At 44.7% G+C, this 18158-nt stretch overlaps 1 protein-coding gene across 1 annotated transcript in view; it reads left to right on the top strand.

Moving 5' to 3' along the window:
* LOC119164647 (sodium- and chloride-dependent glycine transporter 1) overlaps nucleotides 1-18158 on the top strand; it is an 87185-nt gene that overhangs the window by 58982 nt on the left and 10045 nt on the right. The window contains exons 12-14 of the mRNA XM_075874526.1: nucleotides 9123-9223; nucleotides 13087-13242; nucleotides 16769-17052. Of these exons, the coding sequence (XP_075730641.1) occupies nucleotides 9123-9223; nucleotides 13087-13242; nucleotides 16769-17052 (541 nt within the window). The remainder of the gene's footprint in view (nucleotides 1-9122; nucleotides 9224-13086; nucleotides 13243-16768; nucleotides 17053-18158) is intronic.

The following is an 18158-nucleotide window of genomic DNA, read 5'->3' as shown; positions in this document are numbered from 1 at the left end:
TATCTGAGCTAGTGCGCGCAATTAGCCAACGTTCGTCTAGAAGGTCCGGTTTTTATTGTCCTCTCAGTACATTACCGTGACCTGTGTGCGTTGCCATATGAAGGAAGGAAAATAGGATGAAAGGAACAGGAGGGAGGTTAACTGGTCTATAGGCAGCCGGTTTGCTACTCTATGCATGGGGTGGAGATGGGCGAGATGAAAGAGAGGAGAGAGATAAACACAGCACATTAAGCAGCATACGCGCGTACACTCAGAATATGTGCCATATCTGCGTGTTTGTGCTTACAGAAGTTACAACTTGCTTGTGAGTATTGTAGGAAATCTACTTTGTTCTGATGTACTGAATTTGGAAATGTTCTGGTTTTCAAGCTTCACCCGTCTGTTTCTTGAGATCTGTCTAGCTATTTGCGGGGCGGGAAATATTCTTCTCGTTGTCTGACCACTAACGTGTTGCCTGAAACCATTCCAGCAATCGCGCAGGAAAAGCTAAGCAATCTGTCACCTTCGCCTTAGTCTCAAGTGGTTCCAATCACTGACGAGAAAGTCGTGCAGTTTTTTAGCATTCCCGAATCACTACAGCCTTTGCTGAAAGCAATGAGCTATGGCTGTGCGGCACACCGCGTTGCCAACACGCCACCACCATTCCCACCCGACGCCACCTCGCGCACTTGTCAGCCAACGCTACCCACCGATAAAGACATGTTTCGCGTGCCCCAGACCAACGAGGTTTAAAAAAAACTTCTGGAGTGGAAGCGCCTGCCCTCTGGTGACGCCGACGGCCGCCATGTTGCTCCAGGCAAAAAACGTGCCGTCGGTCGTTTGGGCCCCCGCCGTTCGCGCCACTGAACAACAGTTGTCGCGTTGTCCCTCGTTCTTTTGTTCTGTGCGGATTTTGTGCAGTTCTAAAGGAAGTTGACACGATTCCGGACGTTATGGTGAGCTCGTGTGTCGCCTTCGGCTGCACTAATCGTGCGAAGCAGAAGCCAGGAATCACTTTTTACGTGTAAGTACGCGAGAAAAAGCGCTTTCAATCGCTTGTCTCCTTCGGCGCGCTACCTCATTCGAGAAGCGCGGTTTCAGCTGAAAACTTACTTTCATTAGCATTTTTCAGCTGGCGAGTCGAAGTTGAATAACCTATTTTGTGCGTGTGGTACCGCAGGTTTCCGAAAGACAAGACGCTGCGTGACGCATGGCAGCGTGCTGTTCGGAGGGATGGCTGGGAGCCTAAGAATGCGGACGTTCTCTGCTCGGAGCACTTTGAAGCCAACTGCTTTGACAGGACGGGCCAAACGACCAGACTGCGACCAGGGAGCATTCCTACCATTTTTCCTGCGTTCCCTGCGCATCTCCAGAAACCAGTGAGTACCATCACGAATGTACATTTTCGTTACGGTAAATAGGCTATAGATTTCCGAATGTATAGGCACAGTTTCTCGTTTCCTACGTGCTGTTCAAAATCACACCACTCTCTGACAAAGCGCACGTCACGTACACTTACTTGTCCAACTTTTTTTTCCACTGTGCGTGCATAAATACGGGCACGCTGGCACGCTAAACTTCCGCACCGAAACTATAAAAAGATCCCCGAGGTAGTAATCCCGTTTCTAGTCAGTCTAAGCAGTGGGTGGGACCATTATACCCGGCTTCTGAACTTTGGAGCATAACTGATTTTTTTTCTTGCAGGCGAAAAGAAAGCGAGAGGCCCCTAAGTGTCGGACTGCGCTGTCACCTGTCGTCAGTGTTGAGGCAGCGGTTGAAATGCCATCTGAGCCTTCTTCGCCGGCGAAGAATCGGTACCGTTCCAAGGCAGAGGAGTCTGCACAAGAGGTTCTCCAACTAAAGAAGAAAGTTAAGACACTGCAACAATCCAAAAGAAGGCTAAGCAAGCGGTGTGATGCGTCAGAAAATTTGATCAAGGAGCTAAAAGAGAGGAAACTTTTGTCAGAAAAAGGCCTTGAGGTCTTTGAAGCAACTTTCTCGCCTGAAATTCAACAGCTTCTTGTCCGAGCCCATGAAAAAACAAACAAGATGTACCCCCCAGAGCTACGTGCATTCGCACTCACTGTGCACTACTACTCTGCGGCAGCGTATGAGTATGTGCGGTCGAAATTTAACAACGCTTTGCCTTCGCAACGTACGTTGCGTGAGTGGTACAAATCTGTAAATGGCGATCCGGGTTTTACCTCTGAGGCTTTTGATTTTATTAAAAATTTAGCCAAAAGCCAGGACAAGCCCTTGATCGCAGCACTCATGATGGATGACATGGCCATCAAAAAACATGTTCAGCTTGTTGGGAAGAAAGTGGTAGGCTACATCGATCTTGGAACAGGTATCTCCGATGATAGCCTGCCCGAAGCGACAAATGTCTGCGTTTTTATGCTGGTCGGCATGAATATGCGACTAAAAATACCTCGGGGGTATTTCTTCATCGAGTCTCTTTCTGGATCTGAAAGAGCTGCACTAACACAAGAATGTCTGTCGAGACTCTCGTCAATAGATGTTGAAGTAGCATCATTAACATTTGATGGTGCCGCCTCGAACTTCACTATGGCTCGGTGCCTAGGGGCTGATCTCAAATACAGCTCCCCTAAATTTGACACAAGCTTTAACAGTTCAACAGAACAAACAGATTCTCCAAACAAGGTGTCTGTAATTCTAGATGCATGTCACATGCTAAAGCTTATCCGAAACTGCCTAGGGTCTGTAGACCACCTTGTTGACCTGAATGGATCAGAAGTCAGGTGGTCCATTATTGAAGAACTCCAGAAGTTGCAACGGGAGGAGGGACTACACTTAGGGAACAGGCTGACAAGAGCTCATATTGAGTGGGCAAAACAAAAGATGAAAGTTCGCCTTGCCGTGCAAACGCTCAGTTCATCTGTGGCAGACGCACTCGACTTTTGCGAGTCCACGTTAAAGCTTCCGCAATTCAAAGGCGCACATGCTACGGCTGAATTCATACGAATGTTTGACCGTCTTTTTGATTTCCTCAACTCAAGAAACCCGTTTGGCAGGTCATACAAGGCAGCTCTGCGAAAGGCAAATGAGGCGTTCATGAGGACCTTTTTGAGAAGGCTGAATTGTACATAACAAAACTCAAGGACGCAAAAGAAAAACCAGTGATTGAGAGCCTCAAGAAAACCGGATTTGTGGGACTCCTGATCTGTATGCGCAGTGTCACAGCACTCTTCGATAGGCTTGTGGCAACAGGGAAGCTGCAGTACTTGCTCACCCACAAAATGTCTCAAGACCACCTGGAAACATTTTTTGGTTGCGTAAGAGGAAAGGGCGGCTATAACAACAACCCCACTGCCTGCCAGTTTACAGCTGCCTACAAGCGTCTTCTTATTAGAACAGAGGTCGCATCATCAGAGGCTGGAAACTGTTCTCGGGATATTGTGACTGTTCTCTGTCCCTCAAGCGACGTAAGCCTTGTTGAGTCACCAACGTCTCTGGCGTCATTAAGACGATTATCACTGTTGCAGCCACCCGACGATGATAACGATTGCACCCAGCGAGTGGACTTCCCCACAAGCCTTTCACCTGTTGTCGGCGCAGTAGTGCCATATATAGCAGGATTTGTGGCCAGATGAGAACCAGCGTTGAACAAAGCGGAGCAGCTGGTATATTCTATATTTTTTGCAATTTTAGTGTGTTGTTATAGAGTTACCTGATATAACCTGCGTTTTGGGAATCAGGCCGTTTTCGTGTGAATTGTTTCTGTTTTATTTTATGTGCTTTTGGAAATTGTATAAAGCCTTGAATGAATAAAAACTCATATACCCCTGTGTTGCTTCCACCGTGAGCCTCATTTCGAGAATTGCAAGCGAATCCGCACTTACAGCAGCTAACCGTTGTAATGCATATTCGCTAATACGTAATCGCGTACTGCTGGCGTGTAATATCGTAACTGACGGCTTTGTACAGATCTTGTTTATCTAACACGAAGAAAAAAATGCGAGTGTAATTAATTACACTAAGTGCCCCGTTTCATTCGAAAAAGCCGCCACGGAAGCGCGCTGGATACGTTGTCTGCGCTCTCTCTTGCCTGGAGCAAGATGGCCGCCAACCGGTTTCCCCGGCTTCACCCGCTTGCGTAGGCGTGAATAGGGGACCTCCACTCCAGAAGTTTTTTTTAAACCTCCTTGCCCCAGACAAACCAGCTCTGCTACCACTGTGGAGAAGCCGGCCACGTGCATCATCGCTGCCAATATTGTGAAATGAAACTACGTCTGAGGTTCGCCTATAGAACGCGCCGCGTCCAAAGTCGGCTGCTACCTCGCGACGTCACCTACTACATCACCGCGGCGCTAAGCACACCAGAGAATTTTGGCGATAATCGTCGCCACGCTGATATATGTCACCGCAATGCAGCAACTACACAAGCTCTGCTCGGGGCCGTTATACGAGCCCGTATCGGAAAACGAACAACAGCGACCGGAGAAAGCACGGTTGGTCTACGACAAAAAGCCAATGATCCTCCGCTGCCAACGAAAACAATTCGGGGATCAGAGGCCCGCTCACCACCTTCCAAAGAACGCCCTCGTGAGGGCACTTCTCCGCCACAAGACCTGACGACCCGACGTAGCAGCATCGTAGTTATGCGACACAGCCGTCATCTGATGTCACAGCCTAACCACAACGCATGACGAAGAACTACCAACATGGACGTACTTATATATGGCCACAAAGTCGTTGCTCTGTAGGTCATCAGAGCAGATTACTTTTTCAACCGTGAACCGTTCGTCCCTACGTTGAGGAATGTCAAGACCCTGTGTGAAGGCTCCGAAACGCGAACAGCTGGATGCCATCTAATAACACCGGCTGGAGTTTGTACAGCAAGAGTCACAACCGAAAATCGTACTTATCCTGCGAGATTCCTAAGTTCTGGCACTGCTCACTTATTTTGTTTCGTAATATTTGAGTATGCCTGGACAGAGCAGTGTGCTTTTCTGTAGGCGCTGCAGGACACACTCCTCCGTTTCAGAGTGCTGAAGGCAGAACTCACTCCAATCGCGCAGCGTCGAGGTTGTTCCACGTTCCCAAGGATGCTCTCAAGAGGCGCGTGAACATTTAAAAAAATATTTTACAAAAGCCATTCACAAACGTGTTTCGTAATCAAGGTTTAATGAGATTTTCCGCATACAGTAAATTTTAAATTAATAAGCGATATAAAATCTGTAATTCATAGCTTCACAAAGCCCGGCTGATGAAGTTTAAAGCCACAAAATGTTCGTGCAGTTTTGCATCCCAATGGCATAAAGAAGTGGAGAACAGGTGTCAAAACGTATCTTGACTTCAGTGGGTAAACAATCGGATAAAGTGCAAGCGTACAAAATATAGAACATTAGCACAAATGAAAACTGACGCAGTTTCATCTGCAAGAAGTTTGGGGCAATAGAGCACCGGGATCTGTCGGAAATCAATGCGTGGGGTGCAAGACCAGGGCTTATGATAACTCACGGAGTGAATTTCTTGTGCTTCTACTGCAGCAAATGAAGAGATAAAACTCTAGGGGCGTTGCTTCTTAACGCAGCACCCATTCGTCCCTCGTCATAGTGCGTAACCAGTCTTAAGTTTTTACCTGCGAGTTGGTGCCGGTGGGAGATTCCTTCTGTGCGTTGTTGGACAACAAAAAAGTCCCAGGGTGCGCGTTAACTAAAAGCCGAGTTTTCCTGTCTCTCATTGCCAATTAGCAGCCATTGGCATGTACATTGAGCACTATCTGACAAGAAAGGGTGTCTAGGTTATAATTGCTGGGCGTGACCTTCTTGGTTTTAAGAAAGGTAAAGCGAGCGTTGAGCCGCAGTGCCGTGAATGCAGTGAACTATTATACACCATGAACTCGAGGTGGTTAAAGATGGGAAGTAGACACGAAGCGCAAGCCGTAAGAAAGTGAGCGTGTGCCACCTCTTGTTTAGTCCTTGGAATGTCCGCTGGATGGCGGTGCTTCTATATGCGGAATAATAAATCGATGGTGAAGTTCCCGATGGATGGAAACTTAGCAGGATGAGCATGATCAATAAAGGAAAGGGGGACAAAGCTATGTCAAACAACTACCGTCCTATAACAGTGACATCAGTGGTCTACAGGCTGGCAATGCAGATTATAAAGGAAAGACTGCAGGCATGAATAGAGGATGAGGGGGTGCTGGGGGAACTGCAGAATGGGTTTCGGAAACACAGGAGGTTGGAAGACAATCTCTTCTCACTGACGCAGTGCATTGAAATAGCAGAAAAGGAACTCAGGCCGTTGTGGCTAGCATTTTTGGATATCAAGGGAGCGTACGATAGCGTGGTTCAAGAGGAATTGTGGGGAATACTGGACACACTAGGCGTGGAACATGTAGTCACTAATCTTTTAAAGGGTATCTATAAAGGTAACAAGGTAGTTATAAAGTCGGAAAAACAGGTATCCAAGCCTGCAGAGGTAAAACGGGGGCTTAGGCAGGGGTGTCCCCTGTCACCCTTATTATTCATGATGTACCTACAAGGATTAGAGGCAAAATTAGAGGAAAGTTGACTGGGCTTCAACCTCTCTGTAGTCAAACAAGGAACATTTATTGATCAGGCACTACCAGCATTAATGTACGCATATGATATAGTGCTAATGGCCAACAACAAGGAAGATTTGCAGAGATTGATGGCCATATGTGGTAATGAGGGAGATAGGTTAGATTTTAGATTCAGTAAGGAAAAATCAGCAGTCATGATTTTCAATGACGACGAAGGTAGTGAGCTTAGAATACAGGAGGTCCCGCTAGAGCTAACAGGTAAATACAAATATCTGGGCGTATGGATAAGCAATGGGACCGTGAATCTGAGGGAACACGAAATATACGTGACGACTAAAGGTAACAAGAATGCAGCAGGCATGAAAAATAGGGCACTGTGGAATTACAATAGGTATGATGTTGTGAGAGGAATAAGGAAAGGGGTCACGGTTCCTGGGCTGACGTTCGGCAATGCGGTCTTGTGCATGAGATCAGAAGTTCAAGCAAGATTAGAAATTTAGCAACGTGGAATAGGTAGGCTTGCTTTAGGAGTTCACGGGAGTACACCAAATCAGGGAGTACAAGGTGATATGGAATGGACATCATTTGAGGGCCGGGAAGCTAGCCGCAAGATAAAATTTGAGAAGCGATTGAGAGAAATGGGGGAGGAGCGTTGGGCTAGGAAGGTTTTCAGCTACTTATACATGAAGAATGTCGATACAAAATGAAGGAATCGAACCAGGAAGTTGACTGGTAAATACTTAGAAAACAGCAGGTGGCCAAACCAAAAAGAACTATCGGTTAAGAAGAAAGTGAAGGAAACGGAGGCTTACATGTGGAGAATAGGCATGATTAACAAGTCCGCACTAGAGATCTATGGAACTTTTAAGCAGGAAATTGCCAAGGAAAGGATCTATGATAATACTCGGGGTAGTTCTCTACTGTTTGAAGCCAGGACGGGAGTACTGCGAACCAAGACATATCGGGCCAAATACAAAAGGGTAGACACAGTATGCAGTGCGTGTGGAGAGGAAGAAGAAACTGCCGAACACTTGATAATGTTTTGTAAAGGGCTTCACCCTATGGTTCAGGATGATGGTGCAGAGTTTTTCAAAGCACTGGGGTTTAGGGACCGGGAGGGCAAAATAGACATTAAGCGGGTAGACTTAACTAGAAGGAGGTTATCTGATGGGTGGCTAAAGTCAAGGCACGAGTGGTAATTAAACTCTTCACTGCAAAGTACGAATCCTCAAACTCACTTTTTAAGGAAAAAAATAAATATAGTTTTTGGTTCATTAGGTATTACGGCTTGGTGGCGCTAGCCACCGCCTGATCTAAAGGGTACAGCTATATTCATCCATCCATCCATCCAAATATATGATGAAAAGATGCGAGATGATGGTACTTGGAGTGTTGACTGGAGGGACAAACGGACACACAGGCAGATGCATGGACGGACGCACGGATGGCTTCACGGCCGAACGCAGGGGCGGATGGATGGACGACTGCAGGGACGGACGCACGGGTGGACGTGCGGACGCACGAACAGACGCACGCACGGACGGGCGGACAGTCACACAGACGGACGCATGGATGGACGGAAGCAAGAGCGAATGGACGGATGGATGCTTCGCCCCACTCTCCATCATTCACCCCATTGATATGCTGCCTTTTCTTTTTTTTTCACACTATCTTGTTTTGCCCCACATGCATGGGGAAATTGAGACACCTGTTTTGTTTGTTTTTTTGGAATAAACTGTAGAACAGTGGGAACATAGTCATATTTATTTTGCTCATACATACCCAAAGACAATGTTCTGCGTTGGTTTTTAATTGTAACGAATGGGAGAAACTTTTATATTCACTATTATCAAGCTTTTTCTCTCGTTTCACCCCACTCTACCTTACATATACCTACCAGGTGGACGAGGGGATGGCCGCTGCGGTAGCTCAATTTGTAGAGCATCGGACTTGTTATTCGAAGGCCACAGGTTCGGTCCCTGTACAGAAGTGATCTTTCGTCCACTTTTCGTTCTTCATGTTTACGTTACGTTTTCTACTAGCAATATACTCCTTATACGTTCGTCGACAGTGTGGTCTGTTAATTCTCATTAATATTACTGTGTTACTTCAAGGTCAGACGTCTGGTAGATTACAACAATTCCTAGTCATGCTGAGTGTGCTAAATTATAAATGCCATTCTTAATCTCTGAAGTCAAGGCCAAACCACTCATTGCTTGCTACAACACCATGTCGTGTTAGTTGCGGCCTCGCTACAAAAACGATAAGCGCAAAAAAATGCTACAAAATTGCGTAGCCGTTTCGCTACGTATGCAGGTGGCATCCTCGGTATAAACTAACCCTTAATTTGCAGAGGCCGCCCCATCCACTGCTATAGCTGGGAAACGCTCGGTGGGTCAGCCAGATGTTCACACGGACATATGTGAACAGCACTAGAATGAGCATCCTCCGTTCACTAGGCGTCAGTGTACACTGAAGATGCCAGCAGCTGGGGGGCGAAACATCTATGTAATATTTTTTTTTATATTTTCATTGAGTATAGTCGGAAGAAATCTTTTAGAATCGAAGGCCATAATTTTTATTATGGCAGTTCTCATATTACTTGCAGGTCTTCGTCGCCTAGTCATCGACGCCCAGACTCTGACGAATGCGACACCAAACATCGCCCTGCGTATCACATGGAGCACTGTGCTGCCAATCTCCCTCACCGTGAGTGTAAAGTCCATACTTTGTAATCAGATAGCTAATTACCAAATGGTGTCGCACACAATTTCAACGAGGAGGCAGTCCTTTGTTAAATAAAGAAGTCTTGCTTCCGCATGGAGCATTGTGTATCGACCGCTAAAATGAAATTCATCCCTTCCGAATTCATATACTTTGCGATGGTTGTGCGTAAGCACCGCATTGGGTCATCTACAAATCTTAGCACTACTACAGTAATTTACAATGCTAGGAAATTCACTTACGAGACTGATATACCAAACGGTTTCACTGATTACTTTGCCATATGCCAAAATACGTCTTCATGTACTGTTGCACCCAATCTTCCATGTAGCCCTCGGTCTTTCTTCCTTCGTCCTGTTTCTTCAGAAGAAGTTTTTGATGCACTTTGTGCCCTCAATATTACAGAACCATGCAGGGCGGGATTCTATGCAGGCCCCGCCGCGGTGGTCTAGTGGCTAAGGTACTCGGTTGCTGACCCGCAGGGCGCGGGTTCGCATCCCGGCTGCGGCGGCTGCATTTCCGATGGAGGCGGAAATGTTCTAGGCCCGTGTGCTCAGACTTGAATGCACGTTAAAGAACCCCAGGTGGTCTAAATTTCCGGAGCCCTCCACTACGGCGTCTCTCATAATCATATAGTGGTTTTGGGACGTTAAACCCCACATATCATGGGATTCTATGCAGTCTCCTAAGATAAAACTGCTCTCTGTGGGCATATCAATGATTGCGGCAGATATTGCCAACAAAATCTTCAAAACGAGTAAATTTCCCGAGTTGTTGAAACGTGGTAAATTGATTCCGGTCCTTAAAAAAGGCACTCGTGATAACATTAACAACTGCTGCTCAATTTGTATTTTGCCATTTTCAGTGAAGTCAGTAAAGTGCTTCTGAACACTCGTTTAATGAATTATGTAGACAAAATTATTTTTCTCTCCCCGCTCCAGTATGTTTTTATGAATGATTATTTGACGAAACAGGCCTTAAACAGTTTAATGGATAGCAAGAACAATTTATTTATGAAAGGTTTCTCGTAGGAGCCATATTCATTGACCTCACAAAGGCGTTTGACGCACGAGCACATTTTATTCTTCTCGATAAACTGCAGCCTTTTGGTATTACTCGCCCACCATTAAAATTATTTCACACCATCTTGTCCGACAGGCCACAAGTACTGTATATTACAGGCCAATTTTCATCAACTGAAAAAATTTACTGCGGTCTTTCCCAAGTCTCTATTTTAGGCCATTTGTTGTTTCTCCTATTTATCATTGAATTACCCAATTTGTTTACCTCTTCTAACGATTTGCTGTATGCTGATGACACGAACATTTTTTCACCACATCAATCAGTCACTGCACTTCCGGGCACACCTACTACAGATCTAACAAACGTTCACTCACGGTGTATAAATAAACAATTCAAAATTAATCCTAATAAAACAACTTTTGTGCTTTTTTCATAGCCCACAGACGGTAATTGCTTCCTCCATACTTGTTTCATTGAATAATTATGATATACCGACATCCTATATTGCAAACTTTCTGGGTTTTACTCTGAATAAACACCTTCGTGACTTGTTGCTATTCAGGAGGCAATACGTTTTATGTCGACAGAACCCACTCGTAAACGGACGATACTGTGCGATGCCAAAGCTGCTCTTCAAACCATCGATGGCTTCATGAGACGAGGTACATATCATACTTTATCGATTGAAATAGCCGAGCTTCTTGGCATTGCTACAAAAAAAATGGACATCATGTAACATTTCAATAGATACCTGCTCATTGTGGCATAATGGGCTATGAACAGGAGGACGTTGAAGCTAAGAGAGCTTTAAATAGTGCCCCGGAAGTGTGAATCGCATTTTCCCGACAAGATACTAACATCCTACTTCGACGCGTAATCCGCAACTGCATCTTAGAGCACTGGCAGAAACCAGAACACCAGCACAAGCGGCTGCACAAATGGAACCCGGAAATGAAGTTCCGTATGCCTCACAAGTTAAAGTGAAGCATCTCATGCATTATCCACCGCATTCGCCTCGCTGTGGCTTACACGAGACGTTACACCCACTTGATGGGCTGTAATGACATAGGTGCCAATTGTGGTCACTGTCAGTTGCCAGAAACGCTTGAACATATATTTTGCGACTGTCCAGCATATGCAAGCGAACGTCAGCAACTGATATCTTCGATTGGCCGATATATTAGTCGACCATTAACCGATGAGGTTGTGTTAAGTCCTTGGCCTCACACCAGACGCACACATGTTGTTATACGAGCCGTCATCGCTTTCTTAGAAGCCACTGGACTGGATGCACGTCTGTAGAGTTACCCAGCCTAATAAGAATATATCATCTCTCTAACTTACCATCGTCATTATTCACTCTTTCACTCCCCAGTCACCCTTCCCCAGTGTAGAGTAGGAGGCCAAAGCAAACAATAGTTCAGACCGGCATCTCTACCTTTCTGTAAATAAATTCTCTCTCTCTCTCTCTTAAATAAAATATTCATGCCAAGTCGCTCATCAAAAAAGTCTCGTTGTGTATTCGAATTATCATTAAAATAAGTGCGTTCTTTCAAACCCATATTTTTTTCTCACTTTATATTGCTCATATTAAAACAACGATTTATTATACTGCGTGTCGTCACAGTGTAACACATACGCCATTCATCTCAAACCACTTCATTGCTTTCAAAACCAGGTGATAAAATTGCTGACGTGCAGCCCATTGCGTTCCCGCTATATACCCATCTATCAACAGCTGCCAATTCTAGCGATTAATGAGTCGATTTATCACAGATTGTCCCTCATATATTACCATCTCATTGATCGTGAAATATCATTAAATAGTATTTTCACCGCGTGCTTGTCAACAACAATTTTACCAAGTTTTAGGAGCTTAATAACTTTCTTTTACCAAGAATTAGAACGAACCACAGCAGAGTTACAGGTAACGTCTATGCATCTATCTTATGAATCACATATTTCTTCATACTAAATCATCTCGGTCACTGCGATATTTTAAACAAAACATGAAAATCAAACTGTTAAATGAACCTTTGTTTATGCGTAATTAAGCTATTTTCATTATCCCTTCACAATTTTTATTGGTATTTTAAAGTTTTTGTATAATGTTGCTATGGTGAATATGTCTTTTCCTTTTTAGTGTAGATCTTTCTGCTTTGATGGGGTTATTTATTTGTTCGTTCTTTCTGCTGCTGTTGCCTTTGATGCACGCCACCACTTATAGGAGGCCCCCTGACATTCTTAGACTTTAGTACTCCTGATTCTGTATTCAATTCAATTCAATTCGACATGACATTGCACTGCTCACATGCCAATATTCAAATTTCAGTTTAATTTTTTCAATCAATTTTGATTGCAGGCGTAGCTCTGTGGTCCAACGTTTGATTGTGACCCAGAAAACCTCGGTGAGATCTTCATTCCAACGGAATATACGTTTATCATTTACTTATTTTCATCTGTTTCCAACTGTTTCAATTTCCACTTACGGGCAACGCTTGCTGTTGTTTTTCCGCAACCAATGACGCCGACGCCAAATCTCTGCGAAGTGACTTGTCTTATGATCTCTTGTTAATTACAGAAAGTATATTTCTATTCGAGTTTGTCAAACAGTTATGTATGCTGCAAAAGTTACTTGATGCTGCGGCATTTATTTAGAGGCTGTGTTCTGCAGGTTGAAGCGAGAATTCAGGTATCATGCAAAACTGCTTTCGTTCACTACTTTCTCCGATGGAGTCCGTCGATCAGAAGGACGTGGCGCCTTGCTTATGCGTGACCTCCCCACGAGTAATCTTCGGCTTGCATTGTTCTCGCAATTTTCGCAGGCTCTTGCACTGTCAAGCCTGCTGTACGACTCAGGCTCGTCTTACGAGGGGCAGATCTACCCCAGCTGGACAAAGGACCTGATGCTTGGCTTGGCACTTGCGGGCTTCGGCTTCGTGCCAGCCTACGCAATTGCTGCGTTCGTGTCGAACAGATGGGTAAGCTGACAAGAGTTACAATGTGGACTTGTTGGTTGAAAATATTTGATGTAGGTCTTTTCGCGCCCGTGTTTTGCTCCGCGCTACATCAAACCTTTTCAGAAGGATGGGATTGCTCATAAACACGAAGACACCGGCATACGTTTCAACTGCTATTCAATACACGATTGTAACGTTCAAACGCAATTGCTTCGTTTTTCCACTTCGAACACATCGAGAAGAAACCTTGAACATTTGTTTTGTTTTTAATTATTTATTTATTTATTTATTTATTTATTTATTTTGTTCCTTTTTGCACATGAACAGAAAACGGAGCAAAAGCAAAATGCTCAAGAGCCTGTGCTCCAAATGCAGTGAGGCACGCAGGCCGTCACAAGCACTTAGTAAGACACATTTGATGCGGAGCGATAAAGAAGGTGCATATGCAAAACAATGTAACGCATATACAAACAATAAAGCGTTGTTGATCGTAAGCATACATACATACAAAAATTGTAGTGTGAAACGTACTGGTGCAATGTTAGCTGTATTACATACACAGAGATGCTTGATAAAAAACAATAAATACATTTAGAACACCCAGTGTAATATTACATCAGTCACCCGGTGTAATATAACCGGTGTAAAATAACTGATGTAAAATACATTAGTCATTTGGTGTAATATATGCACCAATAAAAACACAAAATACATCATAGGCAAGCAACAAGAAACTAACAATCAAGTAAATTCAATGTTACGTTGTATTAGTACCTTCTAGTTTATTTGCTTCGAGATTGTGGTATTTATATTGCCACGTCCTTTTCCCCAAGTTTTGTTATCCCCCCGTTACACTACGTTCAGCGCAAACTGCGCGTACGATGTTGAAGAAGCTTCGAGACTTTAGTAGTATGTTTTTTTTTTAAGATTACGCCCATTTTGGGAACGTCACAAATTATTCGGGAACCTACGTCGCCGCTAGCGATAACGCTAGAATATTCGATAGAAAATGTATAAATACCGGCATGCTTTGCCGCTTGCCAGTTGATTGACCGCGGACGCTGCATTCGCCGCTATCAGTGCAAGTGTGATACTGTACACCGACTTTGCGTTCACCGGGTGCAGGTTCACCCAAATAAAAAGTTTCATCTGACCATCCAGTCTCCTACCTTCAACCACGTCACGACCCGTGACAATATCTAGAGGGTCGTGAATTTTGTTTAGGTCAGGTACCTGAAAAGACGTTTGTTGCCGGCCTTAAATCGTTTGAATCTTTGGAGTCCTTTTAGCATAAGTGCGAGAATGATACAGTGTACCACGAGGATCTTGAGAACTATACAGTCTATTGTGTTTTATGGGCTTATACAAATAAAAATAAAAAATCTGATTGGATATGACAAAGAAACTCGAGAAAAGATTAAAGGACCACAAGGCATGCGATAGATTTACCGGTACGACTCTAAATGGTAGGAATACATGATAGTGAATCAGATAACAAGTAGGTGGAGGCAATATTCGAGCTTATATTAGGAAAAAAATGAACGCGGGCAGGTCACTTCAAAAGGACAGATATCCAATGATTATTGTGAGTATCGAGATGGATTCGATTAGATAAGAGCGGCGAAGTATTGCAAAGGGTAAGATGAAGCGAAGAAACTAAGAAATTCGGAGGCATAAAATTGAGCTCAATGAGACTCGGTGGGTTGGAGATCACTGGGAGACGTCTTCGTCCTTCAGTGGACATTCAGGTTGAAAGTGAGTTGGTCGTGCATTTTGAAGTTTGTTTCTACATTTCTGGACAATTAGGAACAAATGGCACATTCTATGTCAGGGTCAATAACAGACTTGCATCCAGTTTTAATTTGCAGATCACATGCAATGTATTCAGCCACCTTTAGCCACCTTTAGCCACCTTTTTGTATTCAGCCACCTTTGTAGCTGACTCAATGCACACTTCGCCACGCAATAGCAGAGTTGGAATCAGTGGTGCCCACGGAGCACGGCACAAAGGGAACAGAGTGCTTTATTATGGCCAAAGCCTTAGATGCGGGATCAAATGGGAAATTTGCCTGCCGGCGGCGTCGGCAACTCGTGATGCAAAAAAATTATCGTCATGTAATGACGCCCCAGATCGCAAAATTGTATGATATCGTCATGCCATCACAAACTCTTGCGTGACACCATTTGATGTGACACCAGATGATGTCATTGTAGCACCCTCCTTTGGGCAGCGAACTAAATGGGAGAGTGTGCAACCTCAAGACAAGATTAAGACGCCACTTAGCAGTGGCACGTCAAGTCATGGCTTTTATACATCAACTGAGACGGCAAACAAGATGGCTTGCTCTTTCAAGTCGTCTTGTGTGAATGCACGAGGAACCCTGTGATCTTTTAAAGTGTGACAGGTAGCATATTGTGTGAGCTAGCAACTTTTGCGGGGCCATTGTAGCTGCTCGGTTGCTGAGACCACTACAGTCGCGTCACCCCGTTGGCCAATTTTAAATGATTACTTGAAGGCCTTGTCAACGTAGGGAAGTCTTTTCTGTTATGAACTGTGGTTATGTTTCTCAATAACTTTCTTCGTTGTAACGCTTCCCTACCAAGCGAGCAATAACGAACAGTAGGCGTGCATTAGACGACCAACCTCTGCTGCAAATACTCGAGAGGGGTAGCTTAACACGTTTGGTGTCGCACTGCTAAGCATGATGACACCGGTGATGACGACGGCCGCATTTCAATGGGGGCGAAGTTCGTACAATATTGGTGTGCTTAGATATACCTGCCTTCTAGATAACCCCAGATGGTTGAAATGATTGCTGGGTCACCCGATAAGGAGTGTCTCATAATCGTAACGTGCTCCCGGCCTACGTATCACGTGCCCCAGAAATTTGCTCCACTATAAACAACGCTTATTTCTCTCCTTACTTGACTGCATGCCCGTTTTTTCTTATCTTTTTCCGTGCCATACTAAACTTCAAAATCTATTCATTAGGTATACTTGCAGAGGCTTCAGAATATTTTAATGCGTATTTCACTAACGGACTTTCGAAACCCTTAAATTACAACCAATGCATTGACACTTCACTTAAGCCATATACGCTGAAGAAAACATGATTCTTCTCTGCCCAATTTAGGGTGTTTAACAACCTACAGCTGCCCGTCTATATAGTGCACGAGCGACTGATGATTAGAAAATTTTACACTTGTTGCCAAATGATGAGCTATTTACTGCAGCTAACGTTGAGCGTTTAGTTTTCTCAATAAGTCATTATAACCTTCAATTTGTTAATTTTTTTCAGAGCGTTATCAACATGATCTTCGCATACGTGTTTTTCTTGTTATTAGGAACTGGTGATTTGACGTTGGTGTTTCTGCGTGTTAATTGTGCTGAAATCCTTCGTGAGACTTTAAACGCATTTTGCTTTCACCTCATTGCATATATTCTGTGACTATTCAAGTGCCTGTTATTGACGTACTTCCGTATATTCCTGATAGGCTGTATTGAAGCTAATGCCGATAACTGTGCACTGTGCTCTGCCCTTCTCAGGATCCCGCCATGTGCCTGCTGCCTTCCGTACGCTGGGGCCCGAACCGGGACGCGCACGTGGAGTGCGAATACGTGGAGAGGCTGCACCAGCAGTGCGCCACACGCTGTTCCGCCGGCTGGGCAGCCAAGGCGGGGCACGCAGTTCGCAAGACGGCGCATCAGGCATCGTCGTCGTCTACGCTCTCAACGCCCCCTGTCGAGGACCTCGTCACTGTTGGACCCGGCACTGCCACTCCCGGTGCCCATAGGAGGAGAAGGTTTTCGGGCGTGCTGTTACCAGACAGGTAAGGGTGTCACGCCAATTATTTGCTTAAAATATATTACTTCGAGAATGTAGTTTGGAGGACCGCAAAAGATGGTATTGACGAGCGTACACGATAGCCAGACAGCTTGAAAAAACTCGTTAGACTCTTGAGCATTCCACGTCTCAAAAAATGTTACAAGCCACTGCTTTTCACTTCACTAAAATAGTATTACCGAGATCTTAAAGACAATAATGTTAGGCAAAGTATAGAATGTGTTTATGGTAGTAAATTTAATGTAAGTGGGAAGAAACAATAGCGTCTGAAAACATAACTTGCCGTGGGCAGAGGATGAACTTTCGACCTTCAAATAACACATGCGATGCGCTACCAACTGAGCTCCCTTGGTGGCTATTCCCCCCGTCCACCTTATGGGGTATACAATATCTGCATTTAAACGTGCGAGCACCAGACAGCGCCTCTAGTAGCCATGACAGCGAATGTGGAACACTTTCGTAGTGCCTGTTGGTGTTTAAATGCCCATATATATCTCATAAAAGCACAAACTCGAATCCAAGTGAAGGCAAGCGGGTCAGGGTGAGACAGAAAGTTAGGTGGGCAGATGAGATTAAGAAGTATGCGGGTATAAAGTGGCGGCAGCAAGCACATGACCGAATTGACTGGCGGAACGTGGGAGGGTCCTGTGTCCTTCAGCGGCCGTATTCAGCAGCGACCTATGATGATGATGATGATGATGTCGATGATGAATGTGTACCCTATAAAGTAGACGGGGGTTTGTCGGCGCCGTGCTTGCTGAGTTGGAAAAGCATCGGAAGCGTTATGAAACTGTTGTCACTTCCGCAATCATTTCTGGCTTGACATCGGAATCCGAGCAATGAATGTCGTAAAGTTTTAGCCGGTACGTAACCCTAATAAATGACGCGACAGCTCATTAGATTTCCACTTTTTAATGTTGATGATTACTACAGCGCGTCTTGAATGCGGAGCGCTTTCGGTTCACTTCAAAGTTCCGTGTTTTAAGCCGTGTCCAGCTGTTGGTCGCCTACGAAATGTTGCGCAATGCGAACGTTTTCAGCCCCGTTCAAGCCACACATCCAAAACTCTTTCATTTTGTACAATATAAGCAC

This window comes from Rhipicephalus microplus, chromosome 9 (genome assembly GCF_043290135.1).
Source record: "Rhipicephalus microplus isolate Deutch F79 chromosome 9, USDA_Rmic, whole genome shotgun sequence".
Lineage (NCBI taxonomy): Eukaryota > Metazoa > Arthropoda > Arachnida > Ixodida > Ixodidae > Rhipicephalus > Rhipicephalus microplus.
The sequence above is the reverse complement of the archived record's forward strand: the minus strand, read 5'-3'. Positions and strand labels throughout refer to the sequence as shown.